The 15,760-nt window shown below is 43.5% G+C and overlaps 1 protein-coding gene across 3 annotated transcripts in view; it reads left to right on the top strand.

Annotated features, from left to right (window-relative positions):
* SLC12A4 (solute carrier family 12 member 4) overlaps positions 1–15,760 on the top strand; it is a 106,266-nt gene that overhangs the window by 88,458 nt on the left and 2,048 nt on the right. For 2 of the 3 annotated variants that reach the window (XM_084811981.1, XM_084811982.1), the window contains exons 16-23: positions 754–858; positions 4,678–4,846; positions 6,435–6,630; positions 8,293–8,462; positions 9,596–9,727; positions 9,945–10,052; positions 11,070–11,254; positions 15,260–15,393. In XM_084811981.1, coding sequence (XP_084668107.1) covers positions 754–858; positions 4,678–4,846; positions 6,435–6,630; positions 8,293–8,462; positions 9,596–9,727; positions 9,945–10,052; positions 11,070–11,254; positions 15,260–15,393 — 1,199 coding nt within the window. The other variant, XM_084811984.1, reaches the window with a different exon arrangement.

Raw genomic sequence — 15,760 nt, 5'->3', positions numbered from 1 at the left:
CATCTTCAAATATTTGAAGGGCTGTCATGGAGCAGATTCGTTTTCTGTTGCTCCAGTGGGTAGGACCTGAACCAATGAGTTCAAATTACAAGGAAAAGGATTTCAGGTTAACATTAGGAAGAACTTCCTGGCAGTACAAGCTGTTCAACAGACAGCCTTGGAAAGTGGAGGATTCTTCATCATTAGAGGTCTTTAAGCACAGCCTGGATGGCCACCCATCAGGGATGCTATTGAATGGCTCTCCTGAGTTAGCAAGGAAGTTGGACTAGATGACCTCTGTGGTGACTTCCCACTCTATAATTCTAAGGTTAATGCTCCCATTTAATCACTGAATTGTTTACTTTGTAAGCACATCAGCCAGTGAATAGTCTAGAAGTATCTGATGATAATGCATTGTGTGTATCGGTTCCTGGCCAATCCTTGGATGGGGAGAGCCTCTGGGACCTTTACTGTGCCACTTCCAAAGGAAGTGTAAGGTATGTACTGCACAAAATATCAAGTCATAAAAGCCCATTTATATTTATTAGGCTCAAGACATGGTCTGAAGGCACATGAGGCAGCCACCTTGCTGAAGCTAAGCAGGTGTGGGTCTGGTCAGTGCTTGGAGGGGAGACCACATGTAGCCACCTTGAGTTCCACAATGGAAGAAAGGTGGGATATAAGCAGAAGGAAGGAAGGAAGGAAGGAAGGAAGGTCAATGAAGCTATCTAAATGTGTCCTAAAATGGCTCCATTTTGAAATTCTTCTTTACAGGGCAGAGAAGGAGTGGGGTGACGGGATCCGGGGTCTGTCACTAAGTGCTGCCCGATATGCCTTGCTGAGACTGGAGGAAGGGCCCCCACACACCAAGAACTGGAGGTGACTTATGTCAGTTTATAAAGTGGAGACTTGTTTTCTCCAGACACTGTGTGTGCGCAAAGAAGTTGAAATAATACTGAATTTGCAAGCACTTTGGCGCAGGACCTTTTAGATGCTTTAAAATCATGGAGAAACTTTGCTGTTGAGATTCTTCTTCAAAATACAAAAAAAGCTGGGAGGTTGACTATTGACACTGACCGGAAGTGGGCTTAGGAGAACCAAAGGAAGCATTTTGTACAAGGAACTCCTTGTCACTAGGTGTTGTGATCATCACCTCAGCCTCTGTTCCTCCTTCCACCTCTCTTATCTCCTGACCTTCTATTGATCATCCATCTTTGACCAGTCCTGCTTTTAAGTCTTCCCTCTTTTTACATAGCACAAGGAATCAATTATTGGCCCTTTGGTTCCCCAAGGTGGTCCAAGCCAATAAACAAGCCACTCCCTGTATCCCGATCCCAGCTCATTATCTTACAGGCAGGAATGTGAAACATTCCTGTTGTCATTCCTGCCTCGGCTGAGCCTACGACTGCCACCCCGGGTAGCTTGGAACCCATTTGATCTCCTTCTTCCTCCTCCACCATTACAAAACTTGGTCAACACATCCTGCTTTAGCCAATCGCAATTCCACATTGCATCTCAGCTGCTTTATGTAGGGATATCACAACGTGCAGCAGCAAGGGTGCGACACGGCAGGGACAGGATGAGTAACAGCGCAGAGTGTAATAATGTAATGTAGTGCTTGTGGGAGTTATCTACAAATGAGTAAAATCTGGTGGGAAATCAACAACTGTTCGACCTGGAGCGAGCAGCTGCATACATCCAATTATATATATCCACCCTATAATGCCACCTCCACTCCTCCATGGTTGTGCATTGCAGGGGAAGAGAAGAAAAACCACTGTGGTGTAATGGTTGGAGTGTTAGACCAGGACCTGGCAGATGTGGGTTCAAATCCCTAACTCAGTCATGCGTAACCTTGAGCCAGAAACCATCCCTCACCCTAACCTACCTCTCAGGGTTGTTGTGAGAATAAAATGGAGAGGAGCCATATACACCATCCTGAGATTCTTGGAAGAAGGGCAGGGTATGGCAATAAAACTCTCTTTCGGGCATGTTTTTTTTCCTTTACTGAACTTCCCATTGAGATGGCCATTTCTTCCTAGGAACATAGATTCATAAAGCATTGTCATAACTAAAATCACCCAAGAATTGGAACACCCTTTCTGGACATGTGGGCAAATGTTGCTTGTTTTTGAATAAAATAATGCTGATTAGCTGCATGCACACGCACACACACACTGTGGGGATGTTCAGTGGTTGAGTGTGGGTTGTTGAACCGTTGTTTGTTTGTTGAAGTGTGGGTTAGAGTGTTGTCTGAACATCCACAGGGTGGCTTGTTAACAATGCAGTGTGGCTTATTTTCTTGAACACGCCACCTTGAGAATCTATGATTTGTTGTTGGGTTGTTCAGGGTGGTTAACAAGCCCACCTCATGGTTAATAAGCCACGCCGTGGACATTCAGACAACACACTAAGCCACGCTTCAACAACAACCTACACTCGTCTGGTCGGAGCCAATGCCGCCCTTGCAGCCCTTGCAGCACCCTGCGGAGTCTCCATGGGAGGCTATCTCAAACAGCTTTTTAAAAGATTTAAAAACCTTTTCATCTCTCCCCTGGAATGAAAAGAGGAGTCAAGGCAGCATCTGGATTAAGTTTTGGTAAATTAGTCACCTCTGCGAAGCGACAGGGGGGCTGGATTCCAAGATTACCCTCCCAGAGCTTAATCATCGCTAACAGTTGTTTTGAAACTCCTATTTAAATAGGAGAAGTTAGGGCTGACGTGCTCCATTTAATTTATGGATTAAGAAATACCAACAACATTTGAGGAATGGTTTAAGAAATATTAACAATATCTGAGGATATCTGAGGACCTGCAAGATCTGTTTGAAGAGAAACATGGCTACAGCAAGGAGAAAAAAAGGAAATGCATCTCCACCCACTCCCCCCGTACCTCCTTTGGCAAAGGCGCTGAAAACTGAAGATATAGGGGAGTTATTTACTCTGATAAAAACTTTGTCTTTGCAATTAGCTGAACAGGCTAAAAGGTTGGATGTCATTCAAAATTCCATTACCACCCTGCAAGGTGCTGTGGATTTAATTAACAATTCTTGGCAAAAAATGGAGGCGAAGGTTAACAAGCTGGAAGATAGGATGGCAGCCAACAAAACTGCATCACAACTTTTTAACAACTTGCTCGTCAGAATTTCTCAACTGAAGGCTTTTACTCACAGAGCTAATGTACATATAATTGGCATTAAGGATGTGCCTAGTGATATAAATTTGCCTACTTTCATAGATAAGCTTTTGCATGAGATACTCCCTGTGCCATCTGATTATTTACTTGATATTGAGCAGGCATTCCGTGTGCCAAATGCCAAAGGGACTGCCTATACAATTATAGTCCAATTTGCAAGAATCTCCACAAAAAACTATATCCTGTGTTTGGCAAGAGGGGGTGGAAATCTTTTTTGGAAACAAGATAAAGTTATGTTATTTCCGGATTACATTAAAGAAATTGCTGAGAAAAGAAGACAATTCATCAAGGCGAAAAATCTGGCAAAACAAATGAACTTAAAATATTACTTAAAATATCCTGCTACATTGTGCATTGTTTCTGAAGGTCAGATGAAGAAGTTTCCGAATCATGAAATGGCAGAGGCGTGGCTAAACGCAAAAATGAGTGAGATCTCTGTTACAGCCCCATGAACGGGAATCCATAAACAGCTTTTGCTAACTGGTTATGTGTAGTCTGAGTGACTCAGATTAGGCCAGAGTTAATTGCTTATATATATACATATCCGTCTGCTTCCTCTTATTTTTCTTTCACCTTCTTTTTTAAAAAATCCTTCTTCTTTAAAATGGATATGACATATTGTACCAAAATATACTGTTTTGAGTGTGCATAGAAATATGCACACTCGTTGTTATATCTAGTATAAAATATATTACTGATTGTTGTGAGGTTGTTTTTAACCTTTATTATCACATAACATTATAAAACTTATTAGTGATTTGTTATCATTATGTATCCTTTTTAATTTCTCTCCATCATCATTAGACTGGCTATATGGTCACTAGAAATGAATTGTAGGCCTGCTTCCTTGTTATATGACTGATGACATGATAAGATTAATCATGCTGTATTGAATTGCAATTTTATCAATGTTATAGGTATAATTTTTAAGTGAATGGAATGTGAAGCCCGTGTGTACTGGAGTTTAAATTTAATCCTTTTAAATAATTTCTTTTTTTCTCTTTTTCTTTTTCTTTTTGCTCCTTTCTGTTATTGTTGTGTCCTCTTAAGAATATTGTATTGGTGGGAAACTGTAGCTACCAATTAGGTTGTTGGTATTGTTTATTTCATTTATAAAGACAAAAAATAAAATAAAAATATTTTTTAAAAAAACACACAACAACCCACACTCGGCCACTGAACGACCCCACAAACGCATACATACATTGCCCTTTAAGGTCCAGAGGTAGTTTTGGGAAACAAAAACAAAGCCTTCAACCTGCTTGCGTTGGATTTAGTTGTGAACAACTGCCTGCATGAACAGAATCCTGATGAGCTGAGCTCCCAATGAAAGCCATTTGAAAACGTAAAAGCCAGTTGGTGAGAAGAATCCTCCAGGACTTCCAAAGTAGAGCAGAGTCTAAAGCCATCAAATATGCCTTAGAGCTGCTTAATATTCCCGCTGATTGTCGAAGGAAGCCCGGCCCGGCCCGGCCCCCAAATGCCTTATTTTTCTCTTTTCAGGCCGCAGCTGTTGGTGCTTCTGAAACTGGATGAAGATTTGCATGTGAAATACCCCAGACTGCTGACGTTTGCTTCCCAGCTGAAAGCTGGCAAAGGATTGACCATAATCGGGACGGCAATACAAGGCAACTTCCTGGAGAGTTATGGAGAAGCCCAGGCTGCCGAACAGGTGGGCATGGTGGGAGCTATAAGTGCCCTATATCATAGAGGATTTGGCAAAAGAATTAATAAGACTTTCCAAGAAGCAGAGCAAAGTTGCCTGAGGCCTCCATCCAAAAAAGCCTCCTGGCACACAAACCAATCCCATTCTAGCCAAAAAGGTGCTTTCAGAGATGTGTTCAGAGCTTCAGATGAACTAAAGACTAGTGCAATGTTGGCTTGTTTGTTTAAGCTTTTAGCAGAGGCTCTGTGTCCCCCGTGCTAAAACAATTATATTAAAATTCCTCTTCATGGTCTCTGCGCATCACACGTATAGGCTCTGTGCCTGCACAGAGCCTTGTTCAGGAAGCCTCCCAGAGTGGTTTGCATATCATCAATTAAACAAGACAGTCTATACCCACAGGCTTATAAAAAAGACACAACACAAGGAAAAAGGAATGGGAAGGGAAGGCGGGGGGGAGTCTTTCAGCAGGCTGCTTCCCCCTCTCATCTCCCGCAGTGCAGCCTGCTGGAATGGCTGTTGGTGGTGACAGTTGAGGGATGAGGAACATTCATGGGGGAGGGCTTTCGGCAGGGCTGGTGGAATAGCCCTGTGTCCCCCTCTCATCTCCCTCAGCTCAGCCTGCTGGAATGAAGCTTGTACTCATCTCTACACTGAGAAAAGTGTCACCATGCTCATAGATCTCATAGAATCATAGGGCTGGAAGGGGCCTACAAGACCTTCAAGTCCAACCCCTTGCTCAGTGCAGGAAGCCTGATTCCCAGGCGGTCTCCCATCCAAGTACTAACCAGGGCTGACCCTGCTTAGCTTCCGAGATCTGGATATCTGCTTCTTGTATATAACGGTTAAAGGAGCAGGAAGCTTGCAATAAAAAAGGCAGGAGCAGGGGGGAGGGGAAGCAGTGAAGAAACTGATCCAAATGCTCTTAGATTCTGCAAGGATGTTTATGCTTTGCTGCCTCTTTAGTAGCTAGCTGAGTTAGCTGAGGCCAACGTTTTGGCTTCTGGATATGGAAAGCATTTTCAGCTGGACTAGAAAGGTTGTGCCCAGGCCTTTAAAAGTTCGCACTTTGCCGATCACAGCAATACTGTTAACCGGAGAAATCGCACTCTCTGAATTTTATTTTCTGTCGTGCAGCTATCACAGGCACAGAAGCTCAAGTGACAGCAGCTGAAAATTATTGCAACAGATTTATGAAGAACCATGCCCTAAGCTTAATATTCCATGCTCACATAAGAATTTTGCACACTTTTTATGTTTCAGGGTACAGTACCACAGCACGAGGCACCCACTGGCTTTTCTTAATGTTATAAGCACAACGTGCATGGTTAGTTAGCCTCTAAATTTCTGCCTTTATTCTGCATTCTGTACACGACTATGTGGCCTTATCTGGCTAAGCTGTTGTTGCCAAAATAGATGGTAATATATATTTCAAAAATCCATTTGTTGGGCATCTCTGCACTAATTGTCCTGTTGGGGACAAAACAAAGAGCTCACATTGGAGAAGCCTTTCTGCATTTTTAAATGTGTTCTTGTTTTATTGGCCCATGAGACGTCTCTTAGTGGAGACACCTTAATTCCGTTGATTATCTTCCAGACAATCAAGAACATGATTGAAATTGAGAAGGTGAAAGGATTTTGCCAAGTGGTTGTGGCTAATAAAGTCCGAGATGGCATTGCTCACTTGATACAGTCGTGTGGATTGGGTGGCATGAAACATAACACTGTGGTGCTGGGATGGCCCTATGGCTGGAGGCAAAGCGAAGATCCAAGAGCCTGGAAGACATTTATAGGCAAGTTACCAAAAATACAAAGCTGCCGCTGAAAACAGCAGCCCTGTGTTGACTCTCCCCTTTTCCTCTGTAATGTCTGATATTAACTTATCCTACATTCTGATGTCAAATTGGTGTTCTTATCCATTCTCCCACTTTGCATCATTGTGGCATCCTTGCTGTTACACTTGAAACATGCTGGAAACATGTGGAAAGCCTGACATAAGGCGGAGCTACGCATTAAAAATACGAGGCTGCCGCTGAAAACAGCAGCCCTGTGTTGACTCTCCCCTTTTCCTCTGTAACGTCTGATATCCTAAATTCTGATGCCACATTAATGTTCTTATCCATTCTCCCACTTTGCATAATTGTGAATGATATCATACTGCTGCTGGGGGCTTGGAACCACATGTAAAAATAATCTTGGGACACTGTGTGCATTGAATTAAGCCTTATAGAGGGGGAAGCCTGTGTTTGTCCTCATATGTTCTCCCCTTTTCATGGAAGATACGATTGCTTATAGGTGAGATTTTCAAAGTACAGTTGTGGGATCATGGGAAGCTGCCTTATATCGAATCAGTCCATTGGTACCTCTAGCACAGTATTGTCTGCACTGATTAGCATGGGCTCTTCCAGGTCTCGGACAGGAAAGATGCCAGGAATTAAACCTGGGGCATTCTGAATGCAATACATATGATCTCCCACTGAGCTATGTCTCCTCCGTGATTAAGACCATTGCTGGTATGAAATACATTAAATCCAGAGTGGGCAAACGTGTGGCCCTCCAAATGTTGGAAATCAGTTTATTTATTAAATTTATTATTTATTAAACTTATTAATCGCCCATCTGGCTGGTCACCCAGCCACTCTGGGCAATGTACAACATATAATAAAACAGTTTAAAACAATAAAATTCTACAATAAAAACATTTTCTAAAATACCCCAAACCACCCCAAATGCCTGCCTGAACAACCACGTTTTTAATGCATGGCGGAAGCTCATTAAAGAGGGGGCATGACGGAATTCCTTAGGGAGGGAGTTCCACAGAGCGGGGGCCACCACAGAAAAGGCCCTTTCCCTCGTCCCCACCAGTCTAGCTGTCCTGGCTGATGGGACAGAGAGAAGGCCATCCGAGGCTGATCTTGTTAAGCGGCCTGTCTGGTGTTGCTGGAGGCACTCCTTGAGATAGGCTGGGCCAGAACCATATAGGGTTTTAAAGGTCAAAACCAAAGCCTTGAATTTGGCCCGGAAAACAACTGGTAACCAGTTCCCATCATCCCTCACCATTGACTATCCTTGCTAGGGCTGATGGGAGTTGCAATCCAGCAACATTTAGAGGGCCACAAGTTGCCCACCTCCAGCATTAAATCATCTTTTGATCACTTGAATTAAACAGTAGTTGAATATAGTCCAGAATGTTGGGAAGGGGGGGCTGAAAAAAAACCTTAATTCTTCCTCTCTCCCTCTCTCTCTTTGGGGGAGGGGGGCTGTTGCTACTGTTCACAGCCACTCCCACTCTTTTCTACTGGTTTGGTGCCCCCCCCCACAGTTTCCTTACTCTTCAGATGATCCCAAACTATCAGATATCACGTATTAGACATGATTACATCATGATGCTGTGTAAGCCAGTCAGATTTCACTCTTTGCTGAATATGTCATGCCTTTCTTCTTTTGGCCTCCAGACACTGTACGCTGCACAACGGCAGCCCACCTTGCCTTGCTGGTTCCCAAAAATGTATCCTTCTACCCTGGCAATCACGAGCGTTACAACGAAGGGAACATTGACATCTGGTGGATTGTGCATGACGGGGGCATGTTGATGCTGCTTCCTTTTCTACTCAAACAGCATAAAGTAAGAGCGCCAGGAGCTAGCTAAACATATTGGGCCTTCCAACTGCTTGCATGCGTCAGTCCATGGCATGGGATACTCGCTTATCATTGTGTATTTATAATATTTATTGATTAATTCTGCCTGAAAGCACTTGAGGCAATCTACAAGCTTTTTAAAAAAGTACACATTCTAAAACAATATTAAAAACCCTCAATAAAATACAATAAAAATCAATTAAAAGTGAATAGCAACAGCAGCACAATAGAACCAGAACAGTGCCCTGATAGTAATCTCAGCAGCAGTCAATCCATCTAACTGTAATTTGCTCAGCTGCATTTCTATGTATTGCTCCAGGAGGCAACATTTGCATGAAAGAGGAAGTAAATAAGTACCTCAAAGAAGCGGAACTTCCTATCTCTGAAGTCTCAAACTGCCATTGCTGTTTTGGCATGGTGGTTGCTACGCAGTCCAGACTGATCTGACTAGTCTGTATGGACCAGCAGCCCTCGGAATGGAGATAGACGCGCCTTAACATGTGAACAGGAGGTGACTGGTGCTGTCATTAGCAGAGCCAGGACACAGGCAAATGGTGGCATTTACCAAATTCTGGATATTTCATGCAATCTCACCCTCTCTTTTATGCACTCAAACATACATATGCACACAAACACAGACAAACATAGACCCACATGTGCATGCACCCCCCCACACACGCACAAAGTATGTAAAATATATTTGATTTAGATGCATGAAAGTTAAAATAAATGTTTAAATCAAGTTAAAATACATTTTAAAAAATGGTTCGTGCTGCCTTGTAGCCTCTACCATGGGGTGGACTACTGCAGGAAGTTCGGGGGCCTTTTTGCCCCATGGGCAGCACCCTTCCCCCCTCCGAGGGGCACTTAACTTTTTAAAAGTTAATTGTGTCCGTAGCGCTACGAAATGCAAAAAGGGTCAAATTTAACTTTGCAAACAAGCAAAATTTGACCCTTTATAGCACCACGGAGGCCTCTCTTTTTTTTTTCATTGAATTCCCCTCCCCCCAAATGGGGGTGGTGGTAGGGGGCTGCCAACTCCTGCTCTGCCAAGTTTCCCGGGTGCTGCAGGGAAATCTGAAACATTTGAGAAAGTAAACTTACATTTTTCTTCCCCAGGTTTGGCGAAAGTGCAAAATGCGAATTTTCACCGTAGCCCAGATGGATGACAACAGCATCCAAATGAAGAAAGACTTGGCAACCTTTCTCTACCACCTCCGAATAGAGGCTGAAGTAGAAGTAGTGGAAATGGTAATGGGGTTCATTTTGCTCTGGGGTAGACAAAGACTTGTCCCAGGCTTCCCTGCTGGACTTCAACTTCCATCATCCTCATCCAGCATGGCCACCAGGCATGCTGGGACTTGTAGTGCAACACATCTGGAGGGTGCCAGGTTGAGGAAGGCCGGTTTGGGGAAATCCGTTTTGGTCTTTGTGTGGCTTAAAAGACTGCCTGCCTTGTTTTCTCTAGCAAAACAGTGACATTTCAGCATACACTTATGAGCGGACTCTGATGATGGAGCAAAGATCCCAGATGCTGAGGCAGATGAGACTGACCAAAACAGAAAGAGAAAGGGAGGTACGTTGACTGTATGCCATTGCAAAGACGTGAATTGCTTTGAATCAGGTTCTGATGGTAAAGTGATGGGATGTTCCCAGGCAGTGGGTTGGATCTAATTGTCATGCTTAGAGTAGAAGCATTGGTTTCAATACGTTCCTTCTAAGCAGGACTAAACTAGGAGTGGATCCAACCCAAAACAAATAAATTTCCCCCAAAGCTGTATTTAAGTTGGTCTTTATAAATGGGCAGAGACCTGTTCTGCCATTTGGTCTCTTAACTGCCTTATTCAAAAAGTTTATAGAAGTGCTGTTCTGGAAAATGGCTGTTTCTAATTCAAGGAGTAGTTCCAAGAAACACGATTTAACAAAGTTAACACAAAAAGTAAAGGTAGCTCTATTGGCCTATACGTAACATTCCCAAATCTGTAGTAGGCAGTCCCTTTATTAAGCCAACCAAAATGTTGCAAGATAGTGAGCAAGCTTTCAGGTTCACCAGAACTCTTCATCAGGCTAAATGTTAAACAAAGCTGGGGTTGGGGGGAGCGGGAGAGGAAGAAAGTTGTCTGATGTTGAAGCCATGGAAAATGACCGCGGGAGGATGTAGCGGACGGATTAGTGTCCCACTGTGGGTGAATCGGACTCACCGTTAAGGCAAGAAAGCGGGCAAATGGTCAGGCACAAAGGTTTCAGCCCAATATGGGATCAGGTTAAAGCAGGAGTAGTCAGGTCAAAGCACAGTCAAGCAGTCAGACACAGTATACAGTCCAGAAGCAGAGTCAAGCAGGAGTCCAAGGGTTGGTGTGCGGAGATTCAGTGGCAAGGTCAGGAAAACAAAATGCAAGGCATTGGAGCTGGTAGAATGTTATTCCAGCACTGATTAGGCTAAAACTGAAGGCTTATATAGCCAGAGCTTCCTGAGTCCCACCCAGGACTCAGCTGCAGTGTGACTCTCCAAGCTGATAGCAGAAAGCATTTAATAAAGGAGTAATCGTCGGTTGGCCTCCTGAAAATGAAATCCCCCACTGCGTTCTTCCAGGCCCAGCTGGTGAAGGACAGACATTCGATCATCAGGTTAGAGAGCCTCTACTCCGATGAGGAAGACGAGGGAGAAGCGGTGCTGGAAAAGATCCAGATGACGTGGACAAAGGACAAATACAGCTCTGAAAAACGGATCCGGAACAGTGCAGTGGAGAACTTCAGAGAGCTCATCAGTATTAAACCGTAAGCACCAGTCCTGACTGGGGCTAGAACGTCAAACCATATGATGTTAAGGTTAATTCTTACCTGTAGCATTTTTCATGGGCTTTGGATGCAAACTAAAAAAGTCTGCCCTTCCTTTCACATACACCTCATGTGGGTAACCTGTGGCACATCGACCACCTTCATTGCAGTACCCGTGCTACCACGGCCGAATTTCCCCCCTTCCCCCAAATCGTGCTCCCACTGCTCAGCTGTTCAAAGGACTAGGAAGAGCAGAATTGTCTTGGGGAGGGCAGTGTGTGGGAATGACCGTTCTGTCTTCCTCATATAAATTGCACTCTCCCATCATGCACAACTGACCGGCTGGGTTGTGGGAGGGGGATTTGGTGGCGGTGGGGGAAAGCTAATTAAGTATATGCATGGGCCACATGGAAAGCCCTTTTCAGTGCTTAAAACCCCAAGGTTTGCATAAGTACAAGAAACATTTGTGTGTGGGGGGGGGGGAACCCCAGGGAGGAAAACCCCCAAAACAGCCCTGTGAGGACTGAGCATGCTCAGTACCAGTGCAATGCTGATAGGCTGTAGGGGAGGGGAAACAAAAATTGGATATGGAGGAAGGGGGAATGGAATGGACTTCCTGGAATTCTTTGCATGCTGCAACATTTTGTGGCAGGTCTCACTTGTATTACCAAAATTATCATTATTATTGTTTGGACTTCTCATGTTAACTTTATCATTACGGTTTCCTTCCATGCTGTCAGTGAATGGGAGAATCTGTAAGTTTGCCTGTTTAATCGTATTTAATAATCTAAACATACCTTTCTATCTTAGCGCCCAGCTTAGATGTGAGGGTGGCAGTTTTGTGTGTTTAAACAACCACTTCAGTCACACCAAAAAAGGAAGTATGGAGTTTGGTCTCTGACTTTAACAGCAAAAAAAGGGGGGGCGCAGGGAGGGGGCATGGAGAAACTTCCCCCCAGCTTTTTGCTCCCAAGTGTTTTTCTCTTCAGCCAAGCAGCTCTGATACTGGACCTCCGTTGGGTGAAAAGTATTTGGAGAAAAGGGCAGCATGGATGAAGGGGGTCCAATGCCCCTCATCCATGCAACCTTTGTGTTAAAAAAAATCAGACACTACCCCCTTTTTCTCTATGCCATTGGGACAGTTTTGTGTTTCAAACCCTGTTCATTCATATGAAACAAAGGCCAGTGGTTCCAGGTTCTGCCTCTGGCATCTCCAGTTTGGCTGGAAAAGACTTCTATCTGAAATCCTGGAGTAATGCTGCCAGTCAGTATAGAATAGACCAAGGGTCCCCAACATTTTTGGACCCATGGGCACATTTAGAATCTGAGAAACTGCTGCAGGTGCCACCACAAAATAGCTTCCGTGGAGGATGTGGCCAGTCACATAATGGCTGCCGTGGGGGCCTGGCTAGTTAAGAAGTGATATGGTGGAGAGAAAGGGCAAGGCTAGAGACTGAGAGGGAGGGGGAAATAGCAAGGCAAAGGGGGAGAGGGGAGAGAAAGAGCAAGGCTAGAGACTGAGAGGGAGGGGGAAATGGCAAGGCAAAGGAGGTAGAGAGGAGAGAGAAAGCTAGGCTAGGACAGGGGAGAACCAGCAAAGTAAAGAGGTGGGGGAGAACTAGCTAGGCTAGAAGAGGAGAGAAACAGCAAGATAAAGGGGTGAGTGGGAGAGAAAAAGCAAGGCTAGAGGCTAGGAAGGAAGGGAAAGAAGGCTAGGGCTGGGGAAGGGAGAGGATACTGAGAAAGAGGTTGGGGCAGAGACTGGGACTGGGATATAGCAAGTCTATGGATTGGGAGAGAACAAAGGGGAAAGATCTGTGTGGGGCCAGGAAGAAGGTTGGATGGGGCCAGGAAGTAACACTTTCCTTCTCTTCCTGCCTGCCGAACAGCTGATCAGCAGCAGGTTCTAGAACAGGAAGGCGAACCTGGTACCCTAACGTTTTCCAATTTATTTAAAAATTGTTTTTGAGGGGGTGGGGAATGTAGAACTTTGTTGATGCTGTTGCGAGGTCCCCGTGGGCACCCCCGTGTTGGTGACCCCTGAAATAGGCAATACTGAGCCACATGTCCTGGCTTGCTATAATAAAGCTTCCTGTGTTCCTAACTGCTGCCATCATGTCTAGCTCAGCTCTTGGTTGGTTTCACAGATCCCAATAGTGCACAACTGGGCAGATTGAACTACTCATGGGTCATAGAAAGATGTGAGCTGCTAAATAACTTGATTCATTATCATTGACAATTTAAATACTGTCCATGGCCTTTTTATTAATAACATGGCTGGGTCTGGTGGAATTCTACAGCAAGTGCATCCTATTTTTTGACAAAATGAACACTCTTTGTACTCTGTTCCTCCATGCTATTTTTCTTTTAATTCTCAATTGTCTGCAGAAATGCAAACCCCCAAACCTAGTTTTTGTTTGGTTCTCGTTCTGTCCTGTGGTAAAGTGCCAGTAATTTTGGTTAATTCCACATTGAAATATTTCCTGTTCATTCATTTTACTGTACAGTATGATTTGTTATGATCACGGAAAATGTTTTCCCAAAAGATTGAGTAGGCCTGTCTTATAAGAAATGGATAGATGGCATTAGTTTTTCCCTTAGAGAAATAGAATCAATCCAGTTTTTCCCCAATATAATGATGAAAAAACGTGCAGCATGCTTTGCTGTAGTTGATACGGTTGATCATTGTGTGGACCTCACAGAGTATATGCAGGAATAGGAAATTTCAGATTGCGTTTGGTGAGATGGCAAGTGTGGAAATTCACATTTTGAAAAACTTCATATATGCACTTGCACTAATTAGAGATGTGAAAGCCTGGGAAAAATGTTTTTTTGTTGTTGTTTTTTTCCAAGGTGTTTTTGTTTTTTTTCTGAAAAATTAGAAAAATTGAACAGCTTTGGATTATGAAATATTTTCTTTAAGAATTTAAGACAAAGTACTTATATATGTTACCCACCCTTTACTCCCCCCAAAATGATTTCTAAAAACTATGTAGTAAGAACACTTTTATGGAAAGACTAGAGCTGTAAAACATCTGGAAATAATGAAGCCATGGGGAATTTTTTAAATCCTTTCTGTAAGATTCCAAGCATAGTTAGTTATTTCATTTCATATTAAAATCATTGATCTAAAGTATATTCTACAGGTAGACATTTATGCTCAGTTTCCCAACATGTGAGTAGAGTCACCATTGTGCATTCTTGACAGCTTGGGTTTTGTTCTATAGAGTCCTGTGTTTCTAATGCTGTAGCAGTCATTTAATGTAGTTCCACTCTATTCAGACAATACCTACAAATTTACTGAGTTTACTTTTAGAAGTTTTAAAATCTAATGATAATTTTATGAGCAAACTAAGTCATACATACAATAACTTTAGGAACAGAAAGGCTGCTTCATGTTCTTAAAGCAGCCCTCCCCAACCTGGTGCCCTCCAGACGTTTTGGACTACAGTGCCCAGCATTGGCCATGCTGCCTGAGGCTGATGGGAGCTGAAGGCCAAAATATCTGGAGGGCACCAGGTTGGGGAAGGCTGTCTTAAAGCAACAAAGTGACTTTAGGTCTGTAAAGAGTGCTAAAAAAATAAGCATTGCTTCTTTTTCAATGTTTCCAACATTTCCATTTTTTCAGAAGTGTTTTTCCATGGCCTCAACATTTCTGGAAATTTTACATCTCTAGCCCTAATACCATGCAAACCCCAGTACAGAGACTGAAAGATGGAACTATTTTATTCTATTTTATAATTACCATAGGGGCAAGCACACCTACACACACCTCAAGATGTAGGCAATTGACTCTTGTTTCTTTGGGTAGAGGAGCAAAAATTCTGTTAACACCCCGTATAGCAGTCTTTCCCAACCTGGTGCCCTCCAGATGTGTTTGACTACAACTTCCATTACCCCAAGCCAGCACGGCCAATCCTTACAGTGTAGTGATAGTTTTCATTCGTATGCTGATCTTGCAAATGCTGATTTCTAACAGCATGTGTGAATGTGACCTTCCTGCAGCAACCAGTCAAATGTCCGAAGGATGCACACTGCTGTGAAACTGAATGAAGTAATTGTAAACCGGTCCCACGATGCCCGACTTGTTCTTCTCAACATGCCTGGCCCTCCAAAGAACACTGATGGAGATGAAAACTGTATCCTTTTTCATGGGAATCTATAACTCCACCTAAAACACACACAAGCGTCTGGGTTGGTGCCCGTGCCATACTTGTCCTGGATTCATCTGAATTTGAATAAGTATGAGAGATTGCTCCACTAGTTAGAAAGTAGTGTATAATTCCTAGTCCTAAACAAAAGTTCGCTAAAAGCAATATACAGCCTATATAGTCAGGTTTATCCTGCGGGCTTGTTGTACAAGGAAAAGAATCCATGGTTCTGATGAAGTAGGGCTGGAAGGGACTATTGACTTCATATGTTGCGGTGCCCTACAATCGTTCCTGGTGAAACATTTATTCAGGGCTCAACCCGATGCATGTTTAGACAGAAAAAGGGCCTACAACT

This window comes from Heloderma suspectum, chromosome 8, assembly GCF_057233095.1.
Source record: "Heloderma suspectum isolate Gila_16-S chromosome 8, 16-S_ref, whole genome shotgun sequence".
Lineage (NCBI taxonomy): Eukaryota > Metazoa > Chordata > Lepidosauria > Squamata > Helodermatidae > Heloderma > Heloderma suspectum.
The sequence above is the reverse complement of the archived record's forward strand: the minus strand, read 5'-3'. Positions and strand labels throughout refer to the sequence as shown.